The sequence below is a fragment of the Elaeis guineensis genome, chromosome 8, assembly GCF_000442705.2.
Source record: "Elaeis guineensis isolate ETL-2024a chromosome 8, EG11, whole genome shotgun sequence".
NCBI classification, from domain to species: domain Eukaryota; kingdom Viridiplantae; phylum Streptophyta; class Magnoliopsida; order Arecales; family Arecaceae; genus Elaeis; species Elaeis guineensis.
The window spans coordinates 127,473,467-127,489,271 of NC_026000.2; the positions used below are offsets into that span (position 1 = coordinate 127,473,467).

The 15,805-nt window shown below is 35.6% G+C and overlaps 1 protein-coding gene across 1 annotated transcript; it reads left to right on the plus strand.

The window, feature by feature from the left end:
• Window positions 1–1,807: 1,807 nt before the first annotated feature.
• Window positions 1,808–13,095, plus strand: LOC105049670 (stearoyl-[acyl-carrier-protein] 9-desaturase, chloroplastic-like). Its single transcript, XM_073261536.1, has 3 exons — window positions 1,808–2,053; window positions 11,273–11,774; window positions 12,277–13,095. The coding sequence occupies exons 1-3, from the start codon at window positions 1,935–1,937 to the stop codon at window positions 12,835–12,837; spliced, it is 1,182 nt and encodes a 393-aa protein (XP_073117637.1). The 5' UTR covers window positions 1,808–1,934; the 3' UTR covers window positions 12,838–13,095.
• Window positions 13,096–15,805: the final 2,710 nt, after the last annotated feature.

A 15,805-nucleotide genomic window follows, 5' to 3' on the forward strand; every position in this document is an offset into this window, starting at 1 on the left:
TGCCTATCTTCTTCCATGGAATAAAAAAGTTGTCGGTGGATTCAAACACCTTATAAAAATGCAAAATCTTAACTTAAATAATCAACACCAGCATCTTTCGTATATCAACATTGGGATCCCCTCCAAAACATAACCATATAACAAGGTCGAGGAGTGCATGCATGGGGGAGTGACCCACATATTTAAGTTCCAGATGACAAGTTGGGTGGCAGGAAAAGCGAGGAAGGTATGGGAGCCAGTGTAGGGCCATCTGAAAAGTATATGGACGGTGGTCGTCGGAGAGCCAGGAAGAGTTTCCTGGTACGCAGCTTTTATTGCACCGTCTAAGTTGAGCTACACTCGCGCGGCCACCGTTGCTTCCTTGGCGAACTTGATCTCTTTTAGCCCCCCCTTGCCTCGACCATTTGCCACCACCTTCTCTTGGAACTACACAATTGGGATTCATATACAAAACTATTAGAAGAGAGACTTCAGGGCATTCAGGAAGCAGAAAAAAACAACAAAAAAGTGTTAAATGTGGACAGAATATCCTAGCGAACTTTGGAAAATATGCTCATATTCTCACTCTGTGTTGTCTTTTTTGCAATATTGAACAAGGAAACTGCAAGAAAATTTACATGCAACTCCTCTTAATCTTTAAGACACAAATAGATTCATCTGTTGATGGTGTATAAACGTTAAGAATGGTTGAATACTTTCGCTGGTCTGCGGCTAATGGTTAAAAGCACGAGGATCACTAATTTCTCATCTAAAGATGTATTTCTTTTGGACCAAGTACATGCAAGGTGGGCTACGAGTCACTTTCATATCCCTCTCGTCACCTTTCTATTGGCTGCTACAATCACCAAGCAAGAGAAAGATGGATGCCATTGGTTAAGACATTGGTGCGGCATCGTATATCACCATCGAAAGGCCTTCAAAATGGCCATGGATTCAATGGTGGCCAATATGGCTCTGATGGTCATGCTTGGTGCGAACTAATTTGATGCAGAATTTGAGAGGTGTAGAAGAGAAATAGAAATAAGTAAAATATCATAAATAAATTAGCATAATTATTACTGCATCCCGAACCATAATTTTTACTTAACATATTAAGTTACAAAAACAAGTGATCTATGATTATAACATCACATATAGCTAATTAGTCTAAATAAGTTCAGAAGCACATAGCAAGCCTAAAATCTACAAATTAATTTTATGGATCAGGTTCGAGTTACACTTGATGTAAGAGACCTTAGCTTGTATATATCAAGTGATTAAAAATATATATTATTTTATATTATTTTAAATGTTCAGTTTTTCAACATAGTCAAGAGTTTTTTAGTATATAAACGATTTTTAGATAGTAAATTTTATTCAATGGTTCGGATCATTAATTTCAAAAAGATATTTCTATGAGAATTATACTAAAGGTAAGTTGAACTTAACCATAATTTCATATATAGATTCAAAAAATTAAAAAAAAATAAGAGCAAAGTGTGTAACTAATTATTACGAAAGCAACTTAAATTTTAGCATCTAGAAATTGTATACATTAATTGTGCGGTAGCACTGTTGAAAGTTTATTAATTAATGTGCTAAAAGAATGCGTTATATGTGCATCTAATTTACACACTGGCAATTCAATCGTTAATTGCGATGCATTAGGATTTATTTGGGTTTATATAATTCACAATCCGACAAAAACCCTTAAAATAATAAAGTTTATTTTAATATTTATAATATTATATGCTAATAAAGAGTGTCAGGAATTTAAAATATGTAAGGGGAAAGTGTAATTTTGAATCGAAAGATTTAGTTTGTGGGCTGTGGCACTCGATTAAATTCTGCTCTCCTCCTCTCGTCTCTTTCTCTTCTCTCTCACGAGCCCCCCCTACCGCCACCGCCCCAAGAAAAGAAGGAAGAAGAAGGGGAGGAGAAAAGGAGAAGAGGCAATGGCGTCGAGGGTGGCATTCCGACCGGAGGCGTTCCTCTGCTTCTCTCCTCCCACGACCAAGAGAAGTGCCAGATCTCCGAGGGTTTCCATGGCCTCCACCGTCGGCTCCTCCACCAAGTGAGCTCTTTTATCTCTCATACTCTCTTCCCGCATAGGATTCCGATGTTGTTTCTCTTCTGCGGGTGATTCAAGTGGTGACTGCTGTTGCCTGATCGATTCTGTTGTTTTATTGCGGAGAATTTGTGCGGGGTTTTGGGTGATCTTGATGTTTTGAGCTATATGTTTGTGTGAATTTGGATATTTTTTGTTATTTCGTTTTTTCCTATTCTTCTGTAATCTGGATGTTTTTTATTGGGATTGGTGTCAAGGTGGCCTTCTTATCTAATTTCTGTTGTCAAAATTGCTCTTTTCTGAGGATGCCAACTCGCCGAGTTGGTAAAGTCTCTTGTTTTGGTGAAGTTTGATCCGGCCTTCCAGATGATTTTCTCCGGGCTTCCATCCTTCTTAATTCTCAGAAAAAAATTGCTTTTCTTTTTTTTTTTTTTGGTGTATGTGTGTGTGGAGGAAGTAGCCCTTTTTTGTTGTATGTGGAGTATATGCTTTTCTTCTTGTTCTTCTTTTTTGGAACCAGTCCGGTATAGAAATAATTTAATGGGATTGATTTATTATTAAGCTACATTTTGCTTTCAAAGTTTCATTTTCTCTACCGTTTGACGAATTTTGACATATTGTCATTGGCTTACCCTGGCTGTGTAAAAAGAAGTCCTTTTTTTTTATTTAATTTAATATCATATTCCGGTGTTGAGGTTATGTGACACATGGTCAAGTTGGTTTTATTTTTTCTTGCCGTGTGGTAATGCCTGCATGTCATCTAGATTGAGAATGGTTGTTGTATGTTGGTTGCAGGTTTCTTTCTTTGGGTTTGAATATATTGTGAATTGGTTTAGACTATACGTTCTCCTTGCTATATATCTATGATGTGTGCTTTGTTGATTTGCTTAGTGAAGGTGTTGGTTAGGCGTTTACTGGTACTCTATCTCTAACATGTCTCGTCAGCATTTATTGTTGGATATTCTATGATATGAAGTCCTGTAACCAAATAAAGAACGGCAATGGCATTTAAGAGATGCATAAAAGATTCTGGTTCACAGGAATGCGTCCTCATTGTATTTGTGCTTGTCTCATTCTTATATCTGTACCTGGCGATATGATTCTTTTGTATCCTCTCATCGTGCATTTGAGAATACATGAATCAACTACAAGTCTAGAGACCAGGCTTTGGGAAAACTGCAAGGGAAGGAAAGGGGATGTCTCATTTTATAAACTGTGTTCATTAACATATGTGGAAATACTTAACTACTGGATAAATGAAATTCAATACATCTGTTGGTGAATCTGAATGTATGCATGTGATGTATTAAAATGTTGAGAACAGATCTCCTGTTGAATTTATAACTCGGAATAAAAAGGCTATAGAAATGCACCCTGTCCCATGCATTTTGGGCACTAGCCATCTTAGGGGAGGGAGAGATTGTAGCTGCAAGACCCAGAGGTTCACCATTTATCCCATGTATTTGAGGAACCAGGATCCAAGTAAGAGAGCTTGTTGTGGATACAGGATGGGATGTTCCCCATGAAGTACTACTGGAAGGTCATTGTAACATACGTGGTAGATTAATATGTAATTTGGCATTCAGCATTTCAGCTTCATCATCACATGCCTCTTGTTATTTCCCCTTGGTTGTGCAAAAAAACATCGATAACAAAGGCCTGGGGGAAACTCAAACTTGTGGATAAGATGGTAAGCATGAATATACGAGGCTTTCTGGCTGATTCGATGCAAATAGTCAATCAAATGAGCTGAAATGAAAATACAGAATCTTAAAAATTAAGAACTTAAAACCCTCTGTAAACAGAAAAAATAGGATCTGGATGCACCTCAGCACTTATTTGGAGCATCTAAAAGTCCAGTTTCTTCACAATCAGTCATCCAGAAGCTTCTATAGTCTTATACTTTTTACCATTTTGACCATATATTTAGTAGCCCTCTGACCATTATACATATATAGTACTGCCGATTGAAATTATTTTATTTGACAGCTGCGGAAAAAGTTGATACCTTTCTATGTATGAGAAAACTTCATATACAGAAATGAAGGTCTGGAGAAAGCAATATTGTGGATCTTTAGAATTTTAAGAATTTTTGTTATAGATTGGGTTCAAATAGTTCAATTTTTCATTAGATCCAACCAATTTATTTGATCCATTAAAATGAAGAATAAACCCAGTAGAAACAGCTTTCTTTTGTCTTTTTGATGAGAAAGGTGCCCCTTCTTAATGTTTAGATTTGTCAAGAGGCCATCTGGATTGTTCTAGAAGAAGTGATTAGACCAAATCTCTATATGATGCACCAGTTCATGTTTCTGCACAAGATTATGCTATGGGTTCTTTAATGCAAGTTTTGTGTGGTGGAAGCATCCTTAACAGCCTACTAGTCAATTACTTTAATCCCTAATTGACAAAGGAGCAACCAAGCATCTTTGACTTCTAATTGACAAAGAAGCAACTAAGCATCTTTGATATATATATATATATATATATATATATATATATATATTCCTCTTTTAGAAAATATTGAGTTTCAGCTGTTACCATGTGTTGGAGCTTAAATTCTGCAGTCATTTTATTCTACCTGACTTTACAACTCTCAAGTGGTACTTTGAAAAGGCAGTCATTCCTACCAATAGATTCAAAATCCTTGTTGTCATTTGAATTTGTCAAAAGTAAGTCTCTGCCTGGTATAGTGGCAATATTGTCCATATCTTAGTAATTCTGCTTTGACATTAATACTGCAGGATTCTTCCCTATTTTGTAAAATCAAAAAGGGTCTTGGTGCAGTTTAAATCAGTGATGGATCAAAGATCAAACATCTAGGCCTTTGGCATAAAATAATCCAAGATATTTCACTTTTTTTTAAGGCTTCATAGGAGGGTCATAATGTTAGTTAATATATTTTACCCCATTATGATGTTATCAACTTACTAAAGTTTCGTCAAAGAGATGTAAAAATATGAAATATCATTAATTATTAAGAATCATATTAATTTGCATAATAGGGCTCTTGAAGTACTCGTACATGTGGATATTGTACTGTTAAACCAGGTTCCATTGGCTGCTGTCCTAAATGCACTGTTGCATGGACATGGATATGAGAATCAGATTTGGATGCATATCCAAGTGTTTCACTTAGGATGTGAGAGAAAAGGAGATATGGGGATATAGGATAAATAATTATAATTTTAACTAAATTATACACACACACACACACATCTATTCTTTAGTGTTGTTTTTTAAATGTTAGAAGTAAATATTAAGAAGATATTGTTTGTTAAGGTCTTTCAATATACATGCTTCTCCTTCAAACTTGCCAACTAGTTTAAGGATGTAAGAGAAATAATATTTTGCAAAGTTATTTGAATGCCTACATCTTTGGCTGGGAATGAATGGTCACTTCTAACATGAAAATGGAGAGTCAAACTTATTTGTTGGAAGAGTTCAACTCTCTACTCATCTTTGAAAGTGGCTACCATAGCACTTCATAAGTATCCAAGTGTCTGATATGAATCCGACTCGGTTATGTATTTGACATGGATTTTTGGAGCCGGATGTGAATGTCTATGTAAGATAGCTAGATATATGCTTTGTATTATATATACTCTCATGCCATATTTTATAGGCTTAGATAGTTACCTTCTGCTTAGTTGCTTCAATGTAACTGACATTCTTTAAGCAATCATCGCCAATATTAGCATGGGTGAATTTTGTCCACTGGTTCATGCATTTCACTTACCTATAAGAAAGTATCTTTTGAAGAAGGTAGTTCTTCCACCCGTTTCTGCTTGAGAAAACTAAACACAAGGTTAAATATTTGTATACTAATTATAGTGATATTACCATCTAGAAAATAAGAGTATCATTTATTTTTTTATTATGATATTTAGGAATTTTTGAGTTCTTCAATTTGTATTGGCTGTATATACACTAACTGCCACAATCACAATTGTCCAATGTGATTTAACCTGCATGCTGCTACTTACATTTTTTTTCCTGATGATGCATTTGATTTTTTTTTTTATTGTTCCTGCTGTTTATTTGTAATTTTTTGTGTTTGCTGAAATATTTTCTCAATGGATAGGGATATTGACAGTTTCACATTTTCCCTTTGTGTTGATCTCCCAGTAAAATGCAGCTGTCCGCTGATCCTTCATCTTATCTATTTATGATATTAACATTACTTTATTTTCAGTTACTGATCTTGTTTCAATTATGTCAGAAATTTCAAATTATCTAATGTATTGGTTCTAACGTTTTGTTCTGTTAGACTTTCACATTGGTAATTGCTGACTCTGTTGTACCTAAATTGTGGTTCTTTATCTTTTCATACATGTAATAAATTCTCATTATTGTTATGTTCATGTTCTTGGTGTTGGCAACGAGTTCAGTTTCTGATGCTATTGCCCCTCTACATCTGTTGAATTTTCATACTTTGAGTTTAGAAAATCCAGAGCAGTAATGCAGGCCTTTAAAGTTGGTTTTCAAGCCATAATTTATTATTTTCAGTAAGTTGAATTATATGATTGAAGTCCTAACTTATGCTAATATTGGGATATGAAACACCTTTAGCCTTTAGGCCTATGGCCATTATCAAGGTTGAACTTGAAACTATTTGGCTATTAACCATGGTCTTTGGAGGTGTCCAGTTGACCAGTCATGGTAATGAAGTTTGTGTTGTTGAGGTTATGTGGTTGAAAAGATATTGACATTTGGTTATCTATTCTGTCATAAAACTCTAGAGTGGAGCATTTGTCAAGCCCTGGTGGCTAGTAGATGTGCTTAATGGCCACGTGCATTGCATGTGCCATGCTCTGGAATCTAGATGCCCAAGTCTATGTTCAAATTCCTGCTATTAGGAAACCTAGGGATTGTCCTAAATAAGGGCTTTATATCCAAATTATTTTGAACAGTATTAGTGCAATGGTATTGTAGATGTTGTTAGCCAAAGTGCACCTAATTGACCTGAACTGCTCAATTTAGGGCATAGTGACCCGAACCGGCGTGGCATTGGGCCAGTTCGGCAGTTTGGGTTGGTAAAGGGTCTGAACATGCTCAAACCAGGCTGAACTGCTTGGTTCCACTCGGTTCAGGACGGTTTGAGCCCCTTACTCTTTTTACTTTCCATTTTTCATTCTTTTCTTTTTTTCTCCCTTCATTTCTTTCCTCTTTCTTCTTCTTTCTTTCCTTTTCTCTTTCTTCTTTTTTCCCTTTTTTCCTTCTTCTTCCCTTTCTTTTCTTTTCTTCTTTTTTCCTTCCTTTCTTTTTCTTCCCTTCCTTTTTTTCCTTTCTTTTTTTTCCTTTTCTTCTTCTTTCGTTCCTTTCTTTCTTTCCGTTTTCTTCTTTCCTCGCTTGGATAGGTTCTTTATGCATGGAATAAAATGCCATAATATTTTTCAAAAAGGCTGCATATCAAACATTAATTATCTATGGAACCACTTCATGTTACTATTTCAAAAGTATTTGCAGTAGCAGAAACAGCTTCCAACATGACATCTTCATATAACTCGTAATTCCAAATTTACAATCCACCGTCCTCCATTTATGCTCTTATATCCAATAGTATCTGTTCCTACTTATCTCTTTATCAACACCTACAAGGTCTTAATAACATTAGACACAAATGAATACATGTAATTTACTTTCTTATATGAAGCATATTGCCAATTATGCATCACTTCACTCTCAAGGGAGGAGTCCATCATTGAATGGCCTTGGGAGAGAATAGATCAGAAAAATAAGTCTTAATAACAATTTTATGTAACTTATTTCATAAAGCAAGATAAAAAGTTCAGGTTCAATAAAGAAAAATATCATGTAGGAACCTCGAATCCTTTAAAAACAATGCTTCACCGACACATATAGACCTACATCAAACTGTTTCATGCAAAAAAGAGAGCAAAGACAAGATTAGAGAGTTGTTTAAATATGTTGATGATAAACCTAAGATGGCAGTTTAGTTTTGCCTCATAACAAAATAGAAACTTGTCGATGGATTTACTTCAAATTGGTCATCTGATTTAACAAAAAAAAAAAAAACAATGAGAAATTAAAGAGACTATGCTATTATATGTTGATGAGTCCATAGAAATTGAACTCTTCACAATGAAACCAAATCGCATGTCTTTGTGCTGCAAAATTTGCTTAATACTTCAAATTTAAAAGATTGCAACTATCACTGGAATGATTCTGGGAATAACAAATAATATAGTTTGAACACTTGATATGACTCTGGGCAATATCCATGAAAAATGTTCCTGACTAGATAAATATTTGTGTACTATAGGTTGAACAAAGTACTTTGAACATCTATGAACTTTAATTGGGTACTGTGGACATTAACCAAGGCTTATTTGATACTTTAAAAGTACACTACAGTACTTTTAATTTTTAAACATGCATAAGCCTTAAAATAATTTTCGAAAACAAGAAAATGGGAAAAATAAAAACAGTCAAAAAATGCTGTACAAGTATTGAATCGCTACAAGTTTCATACCGAGTATCGATACAGTCAAGTTAGGTACCATATCATAACGATCAGGTACTGGCTCAGTATCGGCACCGAAACTGCAGACCCTAATGTCAACCAATTGAATCCACATCTCTGTCTGATAGCTTATTACAGCTCAGATCAACTTCCTGATATTTCTCCTAAGCTGAAAATTGATGGAGAAAGAAGAATCTTTTCCTATATACCAAGCAAATTCGGGAAAAAGAAATGAACTTTTTTACAAGTTGTAGACCAAACAAATTTTGGGAAAAAGCAATGAACTTATTTTGGTTTATTTATATAGTTTTGACCTCAAAAATTCTTATTTTTCAAATCATACAAGTCATCTCAACCATGAAAGATTCTTATTTTACAAATTGAATATCGTCTTAAGGATAAGAGCCATATATTGAGTTTATATTATAAGTTTTCATATATGAGGATGGGAGAATATGAAAGTTTTCATATATGAGGATGGGAGATGAAAGGGCAACACAATCAGAGCATGGTAAGCACAATAAGCACCATAAGCAATAGAATTGTAGTTGATGTATTTGACTGCATTAATGCTCTTCTCTTCTCTCTTTTTTTATTTTTTATTTTTGTTATGTAGTAGTTCATAGCAATAGGATTTACGATAGCTCTGAGGAAATGTAACTGTTCTGTGTGGCATCAAATTTTAATTATATTTCATAAAAGTTTTAAGTGATCAGATTGCAGTAATGACCGCAAATATTCTAGCTATATACGTGTCTATTGGATAGGAAGCTCATTCTGGAGGACAAATACTTATGATATTCTTATGGATGGAGAAAAATTCATATTAATTTAATGATGATCACATGTTTCAAAAAAAATGAGGATCATATGTGTTTGCTGTCTTATGTTTAAACTTTGAACAAGAACGCAACGACCTGTTTGAGTATTTTTCATTCTAACAAGAAGGTAAGTGAAGACAGGGTTGCTCGTGTGCATTAGATGGGGGCTCAACCATTTATTGCCCATTTATTGACTTTGCAATTATGTGTATTTTCAAGGGCATTGCTCCTATTATTTCTCATAACATTTCATATGCATAGGTGAAGTATTCCTTTCATCATTAAAAGGCCATATAGTCATAAAGGTCGCTGACCATGACCGACCATCAAGCTTATTTTTGTAATATTATTTTTTTATTTTATTACACACACACACACACACGTATGTATGTATGTATGTATGCATGCTTATATGTATCTGGTGATTATTTATGATACCCTTAATAAATGTATCCTAAGGATTAGACCCAGTTGATGCTGAAATGAAAACTTAGGGCAGGTCAATTTCTTGCATATGTTCTCAGTGAATGTGCAATTGCTGAATGTTTTTACCGTTGATCCTTTGACATTTGAGGAAACAATGGACTTATATGTGGTTGGTACTGATTTCTCTCCAGTTATTACAGTTAGGAAGATCATGCAAACTAATTTGTTGGCCACTGATTGTGCATGGTATATGGTTCATAGTCGATTGAGTTGTCTTAAAAATACTGGCAAACCTTAGGTTGCTAGAAAGATTATAGCAAAATGTGATCACAATTGGGGTGCATTATATAGAAATGGCCATTGTTGGGAAGGAAATACCTTGAATTTCACTCATGACTTGATGATGTCATGTGATTTGATCAAAAAATTCTCATCATATCATGGTTGGAGAACTACTTGTTCTTTGCCTTTGTGGTCTCAAATACACTTCCATGCAATCTCATCACCACCATTCTGTTTAATTTTGAGAATTTTATTTCTAGAAAAATAGTATATTGGCATATGTTCTATTTGAATCAATTCTGTTGATCACATTTGATTCATTTGATAGCAAGAAATTGAGCAGCTGCCATGAATTTATGATTGCAGTATATAGAACTGGTGTGGTTAGTGCATGTTTACTTCCTGTCTGAAGGCTTGGTTTTCAAGGAGTGGCTATGATGGTATATGTTAGTTTTTTATGCATTTTACCATGGGAAAAACTTTTGAAGTGGAAACAAGTCCTATATTTTATGATTCTGAGTTGTTGGATTCCAGCTTATTCAACACATAAACTGCAAATCAGAAGTAAGCTACCTACCTACCTATCTATCTCTCACAAATGTGTTTGATATTGTAACAATGTGGATCAATCTTGTTATTTTGTGGAACTACTGAAGTATTAGTTTTTATATTTACCTTAGCCTTTGGCTCAGGGCTAGAATGTACATTTAATATTTTGCTAGAGTATATTCCTTAGTTAGTGTCTGACTGAGAGATGGATTCCCTTCCCTGGCACTGTGATGTCATTGTAGAGAAAAAATTCACCTTGTACTACAAAATCTAGAAAGGATATGTGTTATGTGTTTGTATTTCTGATTCACTTTCTCGTGCAAGGTTGTCAGCTCCAATATTCTTTTCCTCTCAGGATACCCTCTAAATTACTAGATTACTGGTTATTTCTTATTTTCTAAACTTTCATTGTTTCACAATCTTATTTTGAGTTATATGTGAATGCTTCTCATATTAATTTATTAACTCAATTACCAATTTTTTTCTATCTGACATGCTGCATTTATGTGTGCATCATGAATAACAATCATACTTTCATGTATTAAATTTTTATGATCTCACAAGATGAAGCTTTCTGGTCTGTGAATATTATGTTTTTTTTTTTTTTTAAGAAGTATTCTTGTATAAACTAAAAAGTGTGCTATATTTTTATCATATCAGGATTGAGCTTCCAAAAAAGCCCTTCATGCCTCCACGTGAGGTACATCTTCAAGTTACACATTCTATGCCACCCCAGAAGATTGAGATTTTTAAGTCATTAGAGGACTGGGCAGAAAATAATATATTGGTGCATCTCAAGCCTGTTGAGAAGTGTTGGCAGCCCCAGGATTTTCTGCCTGATCCATCATCAGAAGGATTTCATGAAGAGATTAAGGAACTGAGAGAACGCTCCAAGGAGATCCCTGATGATTATTATGTTTGCCTGGTTGGAGATATGATTACTGAAGAAGCTCTTCCTACATATCAAACAATGCTTAACACACTTGATGGAGTTCGAGATGAGACAGGGGCAAGCCTTACTTCTTGGGCTATCTGGACAAGGGCTTGGACTGCTGAGGAGAACAGACATGGAGACCTTCTCAACAAGTATCTATACCTTTCTGGTAGAGTGGACATGAAGCAAATTGAGAAAACAATCCAATATCTGATAGGTTCCGGAATGGTAAGTTTTCGCCCCACATGCTGGTACTTGCTCAATTTCTTTACGTAATATTTTCCTTGCTTATGATTATAACGTTATCAAATTCATATATAGTGACGGTGCATTATGCTTGCCTGAAAAGGCTTCATATGTCACCAATCATGGAGAAACTTCACCAAGATATAATTGTTATCTGAAGATACAGGCATCTTTCTTGCTTGAGCAACTCTGTCTCACTCCAAAAACAGTTCAGTTGATACCAAGTTATGCCTGAGTTCTTTGATGTGTTCATTGAGGTCTCTTTAGCCATTCTTGGTTAATTGTTCCATTTATCTGGATCGAACATATTAAAATATATCATTTTGTATTTGTTAATAAATAGTTCTATGCGGTGATTACTTCCATTATCAATTTGGGTGGCCTGTAGGCGATCACAATGCTTTAGCTTGCTTGAAGTCATGATATTTTATATTTAATCAACTACATCGCATCAATTAATGAGTTAGTTGTTTCCCATCTTTAGGATCCTAGGACAGAGAACAGCCCATACCTTGGTTTTATATACACCTCGTTTCAAGAGCGGGCGACCTTCATTTCCCATGGGAATACTGCCAGGCATGCCAAGGAACATGGGGACCTAAAGTTGGCTCAGATATGTGGTATAATTGCCTCAGATGAGAAACGCCATGAGACAGCATATACAAAGATAGTGGAGAAACTGTTTGAGATTGACCCAGATGGTACTGTTCTTGCCTTTGCTGACATGATGAAGAAGAAGATCTCGATGCCTGCCCATCTGATGTACGATGGTCAGGATGATAACCTCTTCGAGCACTTCTCAGCAGTGGCCCAGCGTTTGGGTGTGTACACGGCCAAGGACTATGCTGACATACTTGAGTTCCTCGTTGATAGGTGGAAAGTGGGGGAGCTAACTGGCCTCTCTGGGGAAGGTAAGAGGGCCCAGGACTTTGTCTGCACTCTTGCTCCCAGGATCAGGAGGCTTGAAGAAAGAGCTCAGGGAAGGGCCAAGCAAGCACCACGCTTACCTTTCAGTTGGATCTATGGCCGGGAAGTACAACTCTGAGCATAATGAATGATAGTTTTGATTAAAATGGCAGTTCTTCTGGGTTGGCAAAAATTTTACATCTGCATGTCTGTCTGCTATTTATAGGGTTTTGAAAGAAAAAAGCTTAAGATCCATGTTTATTTTGTTAATGGGTGAGTCAGGATGGGGGAGGCTGTAAAACTATCGTCGATGTCATCTTATGAGCAGGTGAGGGCTGCTGTTGAAGTGGTGTCTGGTGTTATAAACCTTCCCGTTTTAATGTCTTCTTTCATTTTATGTGCTCCTATGTAGCAAAATGGCCTGATATACGTATCTGGAACTTAGTTCTTGTTATCTTTTTGAAATGTTTTTATGCTTGCTTTGGAATGATCAAATCGCAGTCTCTGAAGCTTAAGGCATGTGAGGGAATGTTTTTCTTCTAGCTTGCTCTGTATCTTACAGATAGGAATTATACTTAGGAATCTCTTCAGCTATTTTTTTACCTTCTTTTTCCTTTTAATCTACAGATTGGAAACACGGTGAAAACCCAACAATCAAATATTTCTTCTTTGTATCATGTAATAAATAACTTAAAAACCTTCATCATGACAAGTATATATTCTAAAACAGTCAACATATTAACCTTAATACTATTTCATATCAGAGATGCTAACTTGCATGTTAGTAAAGTCTCCTGAAGGTTGTACTAGATGCCTTGGATTAAACCCTCTTTTGTTAGTTTTTTTCCTTTCTCCCCTTTTGGGGCATCAGGAAGGGCTGCCCTATTGTTGTACTGCATATTGTATAGAAACAAGCTTTTGACCATTTATCAACAATGTTATGAAAAATTTTAATTCAAAGATTTCTTTTAGAAAAGTCAAAACTTGTTTGCAATGTGTTTGGTTATTGGGAAATTCAAGAATATGTTTGGTTTCTGTATGTCAAGAAAGATCTTAAAACTAGACAACTTTTAGAAACTAGACAACTTTTAGACAATGCAAAACAGTGCTGATGTAATATGGGGAAAATTTTGATAAATGGATAGAGCTGTTGTGAGCTTTGAATCCGGTATGGGAGATCATCATTCATATATATTGCTATCAGCGCTTCCCTGCCGTATTTTTTCGGCAAAGGATGCATCTTATCATGGCATCATATCATGCCTTTTCTGCAGCTTGCCTTGGCAGCTCTCTCAATGATACAGGAAGTACAATTTTTTGAGTCCCTTGAGGGAAAAATGTTGGGTTCTGCTTTTTATTTGATTGTAAACTAAATAATATACAGGTGCTTAGAAATGAATAAAAATGTAATAGTAGATCTTATCTCATCATTATTATACATAAAGCATTTCTGTGTATCATAATTTAGGATTTTTTTTTTTTTTTTTTGTAGCAGTTTGTTTATTAATAGCAAGATTTACTGTTCTGACTGGTATCAGTATATACGGACCGTATCGATGTCAAATTGGTATAAGGTATAGAGAGCGTATCAATACTTGATATACTAAATCGTCTTTTGTATTGATGCTTAAGTGTAATAGGAAGGTATTAGCATGGGTCCAGTGCCAAGATAATGAATCTTGATTAATAATGAACTTAAGTGTTTGTCTTGATGCTTTATGATTCTCTTATTCAGGATTTTAATGATGTCTCCAGTTTTCCCTCGGGAAGGTTAGGATTCTACTTTACATGGTCTGGAGCTTTCTAGCTAGCTTTGAGGGGTTTGAGTGCTCCTCTGTAGCTTTATCAAAACTTGAAGCCTGGTAGTTCCGGTCTTGAAAATGCTTGTGCTGCTGGCTCACAATCTTGATGCAACCTTGTATTGGCATCTGGCTGTTAGTAATGTGAAACCTCTGTTCTGCCTGCCGCTGCTTTCAAGCACTTTTATGGGCTCGCTGCTCGAAGAATTAGCTCTTTCTGATTCCATTCTCCCCTTCTACCAATTTGAATTTAGTTTATTGATTATATGCTACCATGTCTTTTGATGTAGATTGTATATAATAAGTACACATGGCAAAATAGGGATCATTATTAGTGCAACATATTAGTTAATGGTCCCCTCAAGTTACATATTATAAATTGCCCACCAAAGTGCAAGTGCTTCAATGCTCTGATGAGCAGGCCACTCTAAACCACTAACAAAATCAATTAATAGAATCTCGTGTCCTTGTCAGCCTTCCCTTTCAGTTAATGGTAAGGCGCTGATGGTATTTTTGGTGGTGTTCATGGCCATGTCATGGAACAAACTACATGATGGTGTTTGATGACCTGGAATGGCACCACATCAATCATGTATGATGCATATCCATGCATTAGTTAGCCTTTTGATAGCATTGGGTGGTTGTCTTCCCCAAAATGTTCTGCTGTTCCATTGGACATATACCATGAAAGAAGCTAAAAGAATTAGCTTCTGTTTAGATTAAAAGAAGGCATGAAAGTAGATGCTTAAAGGTGTAGCACTAAGATGGATAATGGTGATTGGTCAGAATCCACCTGGCCTAAAGACCTGGTGTTTGAAAGGAAGGGCAAATGGAGCATCAGGAGACAAAATCTTGAAAAGAAGTACCCTTTTTCAAGCCTAGGGAGGTGAAGAGACAGTGTCTCATTCAAGGGTTTGCGTCAGAACACAACCAACAAATGGAACTCTATTCCTTGAACCTCTAGGAGCTCATGGGGAATATGAATAGTGGACAATTATATGTTAAAAGATGACACAAGCATCAACATACTATCCCTAAGCAAGTCTTGAAGCAGAATAATATCAGAGTAGGCTATCAGCTGTGAAATGGACCAATTCAAAATCCAATCTTTTTTGGAAGACAAATTATCTGCAAGGAAAAATGGGACCTGAAAGCCGCACTCTTAACTTGGGCCCTTTCATTTGCTTAATGAGCTGGTAAGGGATATTCCATCTTGAAAATAAAAAAAAAAAATAAAATAAAAGATTTTGGATGCATGGATTTTCTTTTTTTGTTGAAAATTTCTAAAAGTTGTCAACGACATCGAAA